This window comes from Bufo gargarizans, chromosome 4, assembly GCF_014858855.1.
Source record: "Bufo gargarizans isolate SCDJY-AF-19 chromosome 4, ASM1485885v1, whole genome shotgun sequence".
Lineage (NCBI taxonomy): Eukaryota > Metazoa > Chordata > Amphibia > Anura > Bufonidae > Bufo > Bufo gargarizans.
In genome coordinates, this window is record NC_058083.1 from 532,647,533 (window position 1) to 532,660,932 (window position 13,400).

Genomic DNA, 13,400 nt, shown 5'->3' on the forward strand with positions numbered 1-13,400 from the left:
GGAGTATTTAGAAGAACACAAGGATCTGTACAAGGACAGAGACCACATGACTGCAAGGATATTAGACCTCACCCTGGAGATCATCTCCTTGATAACTGGAGAGGTGAGAGTCTCACATGACGTCACTATTATCTCTAGTAATAAAACAGGGAAATGACTGGATAGGTGAAGGATTCTTAGAATCTCTGTAGTGATCAGCGTCTCCCCATACACAGGATTACACAGTAGTGAAGAAGTCGTCTGGTGAGTGTGTGACACCCCGTGTGTCAGGAGGATGGAGCAGGACCCAGAGCCCCATCACCGAGCCTCCACCTCATTCCCTGATACATGAGCAGAAGATCCTAGAACTTACCACCAGGATCACTGAGCTGCTGAGCGGAGAGGTGAGCGCTGCTGGGAATGCTGGGACATTATACAATAACGCCAAGGGAGGGGTCTGGTAATGACTGTATCCTTGTGTTGTCAGGTTCCTATAAGGTGTCAGGATGTCGCTGTCTATTTCTCCATGGAGGAGTGGGAGTATTTAGAAGAACACAAGGATCTGTACAAGGACGTCATGATGGAGAATCACCAGTCCCTCACATCATCGGGTAAGAGGAGACCTTCCATGACTGTAGAGATGAGAACAGTTCTGAGAGTCAGATTCCCCATCATCTGATCATCACATATAGACAATGTATTCTGTCACTGTTTGTATTTTCTACAGATGGATCCAGTCAGAGAAATCCACCAGAGAGATGTCCCAGTCCTCTGTATTCACAGGAAAAGCACAATGTCCCACTGGATCATCAAGTAAGTGCAGCTGAGGTTTCTACCTATCCTCTACAGACTGATGTCAGGGGCAGAACTACAAATGGCAGGTTGGCATCTCCCCCAACCCCCACCAGTACACAGGTCGCCGTCTGTTGCCATCTCTCCACACACACAAATTTGTTCCTCAAAACAGCCCCGACTCAAACTCCTTCTAAGTGTATGAAAGGGTCTTCCTGCCACATAAGCCTGCACCTGCTTCAGAGTCACGTCACTTGAGAATGTCATGTGACCCCGTGACATCAGAGGATCCTTAAGATGCATGGGATTTATACAGTATATACAGTACACACACACTGTCACTTACAGACATTCTGGGTTACTTTGGGGCCATCGCTCTTTGCTGCTTCCGCAGCTGATTTTCTTTGCTTCCTCATATGCCGGAACCCCAGCAGCAGTGGAGTATACTGTAGACTCCATTGCATCTTGTTGTTGGCTACAAATGGTTTCTGGTGTCATAAAAGATTGTATTAAATGTTCTCCTGTTTAGACATCCACTTGGCAACTGAGATTTAATGTGGGTAAAAGTAAAGTCCTGCAGAGTAGATGTAAGTCATAGACTAAGGCCTTATGCACACAACCGTTTTTTTTTACCGCCCGCAAAAACGGGGTCCGTAGGTCCGTGATCCGTGTCCGTTTTTCCTTCCGTGGGTCTTCCTTGATTTTTGGAGGATCCACGGACATGAAGGAAAAAGTCGTTTTGTTGTCCGCCTGGGCGTGCGGAGCCAAACGGATCCGTCCTGACTTACAATGCAAGTCAATGGGACAGATCCGTTTGACGTTGACACAATATGGTGCTATTGCAAACGGATCCGTCCCCCATTGACTTTCAATGTAAAGTCAGGAGTCCCTTTTATACCATCGGATCGGAGTTTTCTCCAATCCGATGGTATATTTTAACTTGAAGCGTCCCCATCACCATGGGAACGCCTCTATGTTAAAATATACCATCGGATTTGAGTTACATCGTGAAAACTCAGATCCGACAGTATATTCTAACACATAGTGATGGGGACGCTTCTAGTTAGAATATACTACGAACTGTGTACATGACTGCTGCCTGGCAGCACCCGATCTCTTACAGGGGGCTGTGATTCATACAATTAACCCCTCAGGTGCTGCACCTGAAGGGGTTAATTGTGTGTATCATATCCCCCTGTAAGAGATCAGGGGCTGCCAGGCAGCAGGGGGCAGACCCCCCCTCCCTCCCCAGTTTGAATATCATTGTTGGCCAGTGCGGCGCCCCCCCTCCCTCCCTCTATTGTAATAATAACATTGGTGGCACAGTGTGCCCCCCCCCTCCACGGCCCCCCTCCCTCCCTCTATTGTATTAATAACATTGGTGGCACAGTGTGCGCCCCCGCCCTCCTGTATTAATAACATTGCTGGCAGTGTGCGGCCCCCCCTTCCTCCCTCTATTGTATTAATAACATTGGTGGCAGTGTGCGGCCCCCCCCTCCCTCCCTCTATTGTATTAATAACATTGGTGGCAGTGTGTGCCCCCCATCGGCCCCCCCTCCCTCCCTCTATTGTATTAATAACATTGGTGGCAGTTTAATCGCTGGGGCTCCGATCGGTAACCATGGCAACCAGGACGCTACTGCAGTCCTGGTTGCCATGGTTACTTAGCAATATTAGAAGCATCATACTTACCTGCTGGCTGCTGCGCTGTCTGTGACCGGCCGGGAGCTCCACCTACTGGTAAGTGACAGGTCTGTGCGGCGCATTGCTTAATGATCTGTCACTTACCAGTAGGAGGAGCTCCAGGCCGGTCACAGACAGTACAGCAGCAAGCAGGTAAGTATGATCCGCTGCCACCAATGATTGGGGGGGGGGGGAGAGAGGGGAGGCCGCACACTGCCACCAATGTTATTAATACAATAGAGGGAGGGAGGGGGCCGCACTGGCCAACAATGAAATTGAAACTGGGGAGGGAGGGGGGTCTGCCCCCTGCTGCCTGGCAGCCCCTGATCTCTTACAGGGGGATATGATACGCACAATTAACCCCCTTCAGGTGCGGCACCTGAGGGGTTAATTGTATGAATCACAGCCCCCTGTAAGAGATCGGATGCTGCCAGGCAGCAGGGGGCAGTCATGTACACAGTTCGTAGTATATTCTAACTAGAAGCGTCCCCATCACTATGGGAACGCCTCTGTGTTAGAATATACTGTCGGATCTGAGTTTTCACGAAGAGAAAACTCAGCTCTGGAAAAAGCTTTTATGCAGACGGATCTTCGGATCCGTCTGTATGAAAGTAACCTACGCCCACAGATCACGGACACGGATGCCAATCTTGACTTGAATGGGTCCGTGAACCGTTGTCCGTCAAAAATTTAGGACAGGTCATATTTTTTTGACGGACAGGATACACGGAGGCGGATGACAAACGGTGCATTTTCCGAGTTTTCAACGGACCCATTGAAAGTCAATGGATCCGCAGAAAATCACGGAAAACTGAACAACGGCCACGGGTGCACACAACGGTCGTGTGCATGAGGCCTAAATGACAGCACAATGCCAGTCAGCTGCATCTACAGCAGATACTGTCCTGTATTAACAGTCAGTGACTGACTCATCAGGTACAGAATCTTCCTGCTTTTGCAAAACATTATTACCTTCTCATCTAGAATCAGGTCACCACAAAGGACGAGAGCAAGTGGATATAAGGTTCAGTTTCCAGAAGCAATGACAGGCTTTTTACCATACAATAATGTAAGAACTGGAGGTGATGAGCTCAGCGTCCTCTCCAGGATAGGATCAGGTCATTTCATGCAGAAAAATGTCACATTTCATGTGTGTAAGATACTTGTCTGAATGTTGATCCTGTCTGATCACCACGTGAGGAGATCCTTCTTCTTCAGGGCAGAAAGGTCCATGTCTTCTAGGGGTGTTTGATCTTCGCCTGGATATAAGATAAGCTAGCAGTGCAGTATAGTTTTCTGTTTTCTCATGTCTTTAATGTGGGATCTTTACTGCAGGGAAGTTCTGGTGGAACGACGAGTGAGCTCAAAAATCCCGGATCAGTGTCCGCGAATGGTAAGAACCTTTCATAAATCTCGTTTGACTGTAAATGTCTTTATTAATGGGAAATCTGATCGGAAGTTCAGAGAAACCTCGTCCTCCTGGATATAGTGCCCCAATATATTCATCATCTTCCTTGGCACCGGTACAATGTGACCCAATATGGACAGAAACAATCACAAAAAGACTGGAGGGTAAATGCTGTTTCTGAGTAAAGGTCACATGATACGATCGGCCTCAGTTATAAACCTGCAGTATATGGACCCATGGGGTGTTATTATTATTAGGTGTAATTTGCACTGTATTTGTATTATTTTAATAGTACAGGTGTTTTTGGACGTGGTGATGCCCATGATGTTTCATTTTTTTATTCTAAGGGAAGCAGGTGATTTGAATTAAAAAGTTTTACAAAAAATAAATAAATTTTTAAACTTTTTTTTTTAAATCACCCAAAGTAACTATAACCAGCAATCATTAAATTGCCACTTGTATTCGGTAATGGATATCTATGCATCTACAAGATGCAATATATTGCAATGCAATGCTGCCTCCTGCAGGCCAGCATTGGAATATACTAGTAATTGAGCTGGAAGCCTTGTGAAGGCTCGGGCCTATTACTAGTATGGGACTCCTTCCTTGATCTCAGCCAGGGGACGGTGGACCAGTCCGGGAAGCTCGCGGCTCCCAGTGTTAGCTCTCCCAGATGCTGTGGTCAAATGTGACAATGGCATCTGAGAGCGCCAAAACCGGGGGCCGATCGCCATCTGATCATTATCTGTGTATTCGTCATATCTAACTCTGAACCGATGTCACCGATCAGTACCCTAGCCTATTTCATATAATAGACCAGAATGCCATCGCTTTCTTAAAGGGGTTATGCAGCAATATATATTATTGATCCTCAGAATAGGTCATTAATATCAGATTGGCGGGGGTCTGACACCCGGTGCCCCCGCTAATAAGCTGTTGTAGAGGAGCGCTGCTTTTCTTCATTATACTGCCTGTCATGTTGAAAGTTTGGGCGGCGCAGTGTAATGACAGGTACTCTCTCCATTCACTTGCAGCTGCCTCCTCTTCAAACAGCTGATCAGTGGGGGTGCCGGCTGTCGTACCCCTGCCAATCTGATATTGATGCCCTGAGGATAGATCATCAATATATATTGCTGCACAACCCCTGTATTGTTTCACTCACAGTCCTGGCTATATGGCTGGTGACAGGGCGCCGGCAGTACAACACCGCCAATGATATCAGACAGTAAGGGAAAATGATTATTTTTTAAAAGTCTGTGTTGTAACTTAAGAGTATTTTACATACATAATGAAGTACTGATTGGCTCTGTCCCCTTAAAATATTATATCCCCTTTTTGTAATGATATTCCTTGTAATGTAGTGAGTCAGGGATCGTTAGATAACATGCACGTATCCCCCATTGTACTGAGAAGGCTGCATTCCTGAGTGATTTTTAGTGATGAGCAGTAGGGCTGCAGCTAACGATTATTTGAAAAATCGATTAGTTGCCGATTAATTTCTACGATTAATCGATTAATCGGGAAAAACGACAAAATTACAAAACAGAGAGGTTTATATGATCTTACTTGAAAAATTATGTTCAAAGGCCATATTAAAACAAATTGTGGACGACACTATTATGGGGGATCTGTGGACGACACTATTATGGGGGATCTGTGGACGACACTATTATGGGGGATCTGTGGACGACACTATTATGGGGGATCTGTGGACGACACTTATGGGGGATCTGTGGACGACACTTATGGGGGATCTGTGGACGACACTTATGGGGGATCTGTGGACGACACTTATGGGGGATCTGTGGACGACACTTATGGGGGATCTGTGGACGACACTTATGGGGGATCTGTGGACGACACTTATGGGGGATCTGTGGACGACACTATTATGGGGGATCTGTGGACGACACTATTATGGGGGATCTGTGGACGGCGTAGTTATGGAGAGGGGGATCTGTGGACGGCGTAGTTATGGAGAGGGGGATCTGTGGACGGCGTAGTTATGGAGTGGGGGATCTGTGGACGGCGTAGTTATGGAGAGGGGGATCTGTGGGTGGCGCAGTTATGGAGAGGGGGATCTGTGGGTGGCGCAGTTATGGAGAGGGGGATCTGTGGGTGGCGCAGTTATGGAGAGGGGGATCTGTGGGTGGCGCAGTTATGGAGAGGGGGATCTGTGGGTGGCGCAGTTATGGAGAGGGGGATCTGTGGGTGGCGCAGTTATGGAGAGGGGGATCTGTGGGTGGCGCAGTTATGGAGAGGGGGATCTGTGGGTGGCGCAGTTATGGAGAGGGGGATCTGTGGGTGGCGCAGTTATGGAGAGGGGGATCTGTGGGTGACGCAGTTATGGAGAGGGGGATCTGTGGGTGGCGCAGTTATGGAGAGGGGGATCTGTGGGTGGCGCAGTTATGGAGAGGGGGATCTGTGGGTGGCGCAGTTATGGAGAGGGGGATCTGTGGGTGGCGCAGTTATGGAGAGGGGGATCTGTGGGTGGCGCAGTTATGGAGAGGGGGATCTGTGGGTGGCACTGTTATGGAGAGGGGGATATGTGCACTGTTATGGGCATAACAGTGCACAGATCCCTTTCCTCATAACAGTGCACAGATCCCCCTTCCCATAGCAGTGCCATACACAGACCCCCCCTCCTCCCCATAGCAGTGCTATACACAGACCCCCCTCCCCATAGCAGTGCCATAGACAGATCCTCCCCCCTCCCCATAGCAGTGCTATACACAGACCCCCCTCCCCATAGCAGTGCCATAGACAGATCCTCCCCCCTCCCCATAGCAGTGATATACACAGACCCCCCTCCCCATAGCAGTGCCATAGACAGATCCTCCCCCCTCCCCATAACAGCACCGGCCCCGATGCTTATAAGTCGGACTAATCACTGCATCTTTATTTTACCTTTTTACAATGACGCTCCTGTAACAGCCAGGCAGAGCGGACGGCGGCGTAACGTCACTCAATCACGTGACACGCCTGCTCCGCCCACCTCATGAATGAAGGAGGCGGAGCAGGCGTGTCACGTGAGTGAGTGACGTTACGCCGCCGTCCGCTCTGCCTGTTACAGGAGCGTCATTGTAAAAAGGTAAAATAAAGATGCAGCGACCGCCCGCCCGCATAGCAACGAATCGGCGATTATTCGATAACTGGATTCGTCGACAACGAATCCAGTTATCGAATATAATCGATTACATCGATTAATCGTTGCAGCCCTAATGAGCAGCATAGGAAATATTCGTATTTGTGATATTTTGCGTATTTTTTTCCGAATATTCGCAATAAATTAGCAAATTCATTATCTATTTCTTGATTGCGAAAATCGGCAATGTAATATGCGCATATTGAGCGCGCTATACAGGCGTGGCTCACTATTGCTACATTTTCCAAGCTGCTAGAAGTTTTCTGAGACTGGAGAAAATGGTTCGCAGCAACTTTTGTGACTGTGAGGAAGAGCTCCTGGTCCCTGTAAGTTTACATTTCGCATGCACGGCAGAACAATAGCTTTATATGCAGATAGAGAGTTCCAATATATTCGCGATTGCGCAAATCGGCACTAATGATGCGCATATGTATTTGCGCAATACGTGCAACTTCGCATTTTATCAGGTCTGAGTAGTTATTACTGACTGGTGTAAGACACAAAGAAAGTTTCTGTGCGATATCAGAAGCGGTTAAAGCAGCAGTCCCCAAAAAAAGGAGTAAGTCCCTTCTCCAGAAAGACAACCAAAGTACATGTAGATGGGTCCGCGCTAGGTTTCCACAGGCAGGAGTTTCACTCACAGGAAGATTCTATGGAGATTCCACGATGTCACCAGTGCATCTCCAATATCAATCCCGATACCGACCAGCAATTTTTTTCTCTCCTTCAGGAGAAACAGAACATGGTGCAATACCCAGGGTGTTTAATATTCAGTAAGGTTTATTGTACTTACAAACATCCATTGGTAAAAAGCGTATATAGATGCCCGACCCGGGTTTCGCCTTAGCTTCATCTGGGGCGTTACAGCCGAAGCTGTGTTTTTATCCCTCCCAACTCTGATGTCATATCCGGTTTCCCGAATCAGGATTCATATATAATCGTATAAATTCATATCGATAAAACATTCGATTATTTAAAATCACCGATTTTTTTTAAATCGCCAATTTTTTTTAAACAATTCTATAATCGTATGTAGACATTGCACACATAAAATCGCCAGCGCATTGCTACATTCATAAAATAGTGTCTGACTTCAATGCCAATACAAATGTGCGTGTTCGGAGATGAACATGGGCCGCACATGTGATAAGGCGTCACTTTTCATTATCATTTGTACATATTGTGTACGATCGGAAGATTGTACTTATTACCCAAATACCTACATATATATATAAACACGCCTATGGTAAGGATACTATTAGTCTACTAAGGACCACATAAAACCCCAATATGCTGGATCCTCTGTCAACCCACCCCACACCCAAACCACCTATTTTCCTACACATACCATACAGAAGCAACTAATGGACACTGAAATCTATCTAAGCTGGTGATTACATTCAATTCATGCTAACTGCCTTCATGTCCCATTCTATGTTGAGACCGTTAGGTTGTACGGTGTTTAGTTCATAGATCCATTTTGCTTCGATTTTATTAATCTGTTGTGCCGCATCTCCACCTCTCCAATTTTTTGGGCCTTTTCGACTCCAAAAAATCTTAATCCTGCAGGATTCTTTTGGTGGACTTGTGTGAAGTGAGCAGATACACTCTGTGTCTCAAGGCCTCTTTTTATATTACCTATGTGCTCACTAATCCTAGTTTTTAATTTTCTTGAGGTTCTGCCCACATATTGTAGCCTGCAGGGGCACTCTCAAACATAGATGACCCCTGAAGACTCACATGATAGTTGTCCTCTCATGCGTAATTCTTTTTGATTTGAGGAGGAGGATATGGTATTTTGAGTGCTGCGTTTTTTATCCATCATGGATCTGTTTTTACAGGCCGAACAGAAGCCGCACCACACAAAGTTATTTTTAGTGGACTTCTTGGTTTTTTCTTTTAGACATCCTCGTACTATTTTATTCCGTACAGTAGGTGCCCTTTTAAAAATGAAAGGTGGTTTATTTGGGATCAAAGGACCAATAACCTCGTCATTCTTCAATATTCTCCAGTTCTTCCTAATTACCTGCTTAATCTCAGGACATGATGCTGTATACATAGTGTTAAATGCCCACTTGAATCTTTCAGTGTTTTTCTCTCAATCTGTTTTTCTTCCGATATTATTATCGCCAATTTCCCTTCTTTGATCTTGAAGTACCTCCTCATTGTAACCCTTTTCTTTAAACCTTTCAAGAATGATATTACTCTGTGTCTCATAGTCAGCCTGATGGGAGCAATTCCTTTTTATGCGTTGGAACTGACTCTTGGGGACCCCCTGTAACCATGGGCTATAATGACAGCTGGTAGCATCAATATAGCCATTCCTGTCTGTGGGTTTGAAGAAGGTTTTGGTTGTCAGACGTTGGTTAGTGATGGATATTTCCAAATAGAGGAAATTAACCCTGATTTTACTACTCTCTTCCGTAAATTTAATGTTCCATTGATTATTGTTGATGTAGTGGATAAACACTATTAGAGAGGACTCGTCACCTTTCCAGATACACAGACAATCATCGATGTATCTTCTCCAAAGAATCAACGTCCCTCTTGCTCCTATTTTTTGTATAATTGGGGTGATAATTTTTTTTCCCCAATAAGACATAAAAAGATTGGCGAAACTGGGTGCGAATTTCACTATACCAAAAATAATTATGGGTTAAACAATATTCGATACAATTTAAAATAAATTATTTTTGTTCAATTGCCATTCCCTCATCATTGTCCATGAAATGTCTTACTGCCTCCAATCCCTTATCGTTAGGAATTATGGTGTAGAGTGATGAAACATCCGCTGTCATCAGATGTACATCCTCTGTCACCGTATCAACCTCATTTAGGATCTGCAGGACATGACCTGTGTCTTGGAGGTAGGATGGCGCAGTTGGCACGTACTTCTGAAGAAATATGTCCACATACTCTGAGATCCTGCTGGTAATAGATCCGATCCCAGAGAAAATGGGTCTCCCTGGTGGATTTACTGGATCCGTGTGCATTTTTATGCAAATAGTAAATGAAGGGTGTAATTGGATGAGTATTATGGACATAATCGAATTCTTTTTTGTTCAAGACTCCTTTTTTTAGACCTCTATCAAGTAATATTTTTAGTTCTTTTTTATATTCGTTGATTTGGTTCTTTTTTAGAACTTTATAAGTTACCTTGTTACCTAGAATTCGTGCCATTTCTTTTTGATAACACTTCTTATTAAGAACAACTACACCCCCCCCCCCCCCCCCCCCCTTATCCACAGGTTTTATTATTATACTGGTGTTATTCTCTAAATCATTTAAAGCATTTTTCTCTTTCCGACTGAGGTTGTTTTTTATATTTTTATTGTCTTTGATCCCTTCTACTCCTTTTATCACTCCTTTCTTAAAGGCCTCAATACATTTGTTGTTTTTATTATTTGGGTAGAATTTTGATTTATTTTTTAGGGAGGTATGCGGTTGTTGTTCTGTTAGCCCAACTTCTATTATTGGTTTGGACATCATATTGTCACGGACGGTGTACAGGAAACAAGACAATGCAACATGCATATAATGTCACGGACGGTGTACAGGAAAAAAGACAATGCAACATGCATATATGACTCACTGGATCCAAAGCTAAGGAACCAAAAGGGAGACCCCTGCACAAGACCTGGCACTTTCCCTGGCTGCTCAGCCTATGCAAAAATCCCAAAGGTGGATGGTTGCATATCCACGTACCTCGACTATATAACACCTGAACACCCTACAATAGTGAGGGGACACGACCACCGGCTCCCTACACCAGACACGGAGGGAGTCAGGGTCACCTGGGATCCAGCAAACAGAAAATAACAGATAAATGTACAGCACTTAACTTAGTAGCAGACTGGGAAATAGGATCAGCATGCACACACACTTCAGGAAGAAGTATAGGCCGCCCAGTAATGCATTATAGGGAGGAATTTAAAGGGAAGCAATCAGTCCAACTACATGACAGCTAAGAGAGGCTAACAAGATGAGGAACTGAACACCACAACAAAGAAAACTCAAGGAGGAGGTTCTGAAAGGTTTCTGTCAGAGCTTCTCAGCTGTCTGGTTGTGACAGTACCCCTCCCTCTACGAGTGGACTCCGGACACTCAGAGCCCACCTTCTCAGGATGAGACCTATGGAAAGCCCTGATGAGACGAGAGGCCTTAATGTCCGTCACTGGGACCCACATCCTCTCCTCAGGACCATAACCCCCCCCAATGAACAAGGTACTGAAGAGAACCGCGGACAAGACGAGAATCCACAATCCTAGAGACCTGAAATTCAAGATTCCCATCAACCATAATCGGAGGAGGAGGCAAAGGCGAGGGTACAATGGGTTGAACATAAGGTTTCAATAAGGACTTATGAAAAACATTATGGATCTTCCAAGTCTGAGGAAGATCAAGACGGTAGGCAACAGGATTGATGACAGACAGGATTTTGTAAGGCCCAATAAACCTAGGACCTTCAATTTGATATTCTTGGTAGACAACCACACCAGATCACCAACATTCAGGTCCGGACCAAGCACACGTCTCTTATCTGCCACACGCTTATATCTCTCACTCATGCTCTTTAGATTATCCTGAATCTTTTGCCAAATAGATGACAAAGACGAGGAGAATCTGTCCTCATCAGGTAAACCTAGAAGACCCCTCTCCCGAGAAAGTCCCAAACTGCATGAAACCCATATGCACCAAAAAATGGTGACTTATCAGAGGACTCCTGACGACGGTTATTTAAAGCAAACTCAGCAAGGGACAAAAAAGAACACCAATCCTCTTGATTCTCCGCCAGAAAACAGCGCAGATATGTCTCCAGATTCTGATTGACGCGCTCTGTCTGGCCATTCGACTGCGGGTGGAAAGCAGAAGAGAATGACAACCGAACCCCCAAGCGAGAACAGAAAGCCTTCCAGAATCTGGAAACAAACTGCGTGCCCCTATCAGAGACTATGTCTGAAGGAATACCGTGCAATTTGACAATGTGATCAATAAATGCCTGCGCCAGCGTCTTAGCATTGGGCAAACCAGGAAAAGGGATGAAATGCACCATTTTGCTAAAACGGTCCACCACCACCAGAATCACAGTCTTCCCCTAGGAACGAGGCAGGTCCGTTATGAAGTCCATGGACAGATGTGTCCAAGGACGGGAAGGAATGGGTAAGGGAAGGAGAGGACCTGATGGCCGTGAATGAGGGACTTTGGCACGAGCGCAAGTCTCACAGGCTGCCACAAAACCCTCAACCGACTTACGAAGCGCAGGCCACCAGAATCTCCGAGCGATGAGATCCAGTGTGGCTCTTGCCCCCGGGTGCCCAGCAAGGACCGTATCGTGGTGTTCCTTAAAAATCTTGTGTCTTAAAGCGAGAGGCACAAACAACCTCCCAGGAGGACAAAGATCAGGAGCCTCTGACTGGGCTGCCTGCACCTCTGCCTCCAATTCAGAAAAAAGAGCAGAGACCACCACACCTTCAGCCAAAATGGGACCCGGGTCTTCAAAATTCCCACCTCCCGGAAAACAACGTGACAGGGCATCTGCCTTCGCATTCTTAACTCCAGGGCGGAACGTGACAACAAAATTAAACCTAGAAAAGAACAAAGACCATCTGGCCTGTCTCGGGTTCAGACGCTTGGCTGACTCCAAGTAGGCCAGATTTTTATGGTCAGTAAATACGGTAATAGGGTGTCTGGCTCCCTCTAGCTAATGGCGCCATTCCTCAAAAGCCAACTTAATGGCCAACAATTCCCTATCTCCCACATCGTAATTTCTCTCTGCGGAAGAGAGTTTTTTCGAGAAAAAGGCACACGGTCGCCATTTGGCAGGAGAGGAACCCTGAGACAAGACCGCCCCCACACCCACCTCAGAAGCATCAACCTCAACTATGAAGGGTAAAGAAATATCAGGTTGCACCAAGATGGGAGCGGAAGCAAAACTCTCTTGATATTAGAAAAAGCCTTACGCGCCTCTACTGACCAAGAAGAAAAATCTACCCCCTTTCTGGTCATATCAGTGAGTGGTTTAACAATAGAGGAATAATTCAAAATAAACTTCCTGTAATAATTGGCAAAGCCCAAAAAACGCATCAGCGCCTTCTGATTCTCAGGAAGCTCCCACTCAAGCACAGCGCGGACCTTCTCGGGGTCCATGCGAAAACCAGAAGCGGAGAGAAGAAACCCCAGAAATTGAATTTCTGGAACCGCAAACACACTTTTCCAGTTTCGCATATAATTTATTCTCCCGCAGGATAAGCAAGACCTGACGTAAATGTTCCTTATGAGTCTTGAAATCAGGAGAAAAAATCTAAATATCATCCAAATACACTAATACAAATTTTCCCATCAAATGATAAAAAATGCTGTTCACGAAATGCTGAAAAATGGCTGGGGCATTCA

General features: G+C 45.7%; 1 protein-coding gene across 1 annotated transcript in view; it reads left to right on the forward strand.

Annotated features, from left to right (window-relative positions):
- The window catches only part of LOC122934754 (gastrula zinc finger protein XlCGF26.1-like), a 50,506-nt gene that overhangs the window by 161 nt on the left and 36,945 nt on the right, over positions 1 to 13,400 (forward strand). The window contains exons 2-4 of the mRNA XM_044290439.1: positions 467 to 590; positions 707 to 792; positions 3,790 to 3,847. Coding sequence (XP_044146374.1) covers positions 506 to 590; positions 707 to 792; positions 3,790 to 3,847 — 229 coding nt within the window. The 5' untranslated portion in view covers positions 467 to 505. The remainder of the gene's footprint in view (positions 1 to 466; positions 591 to 706; positions 793 to 3,789; positions 3,848 to 13,400) is intronic.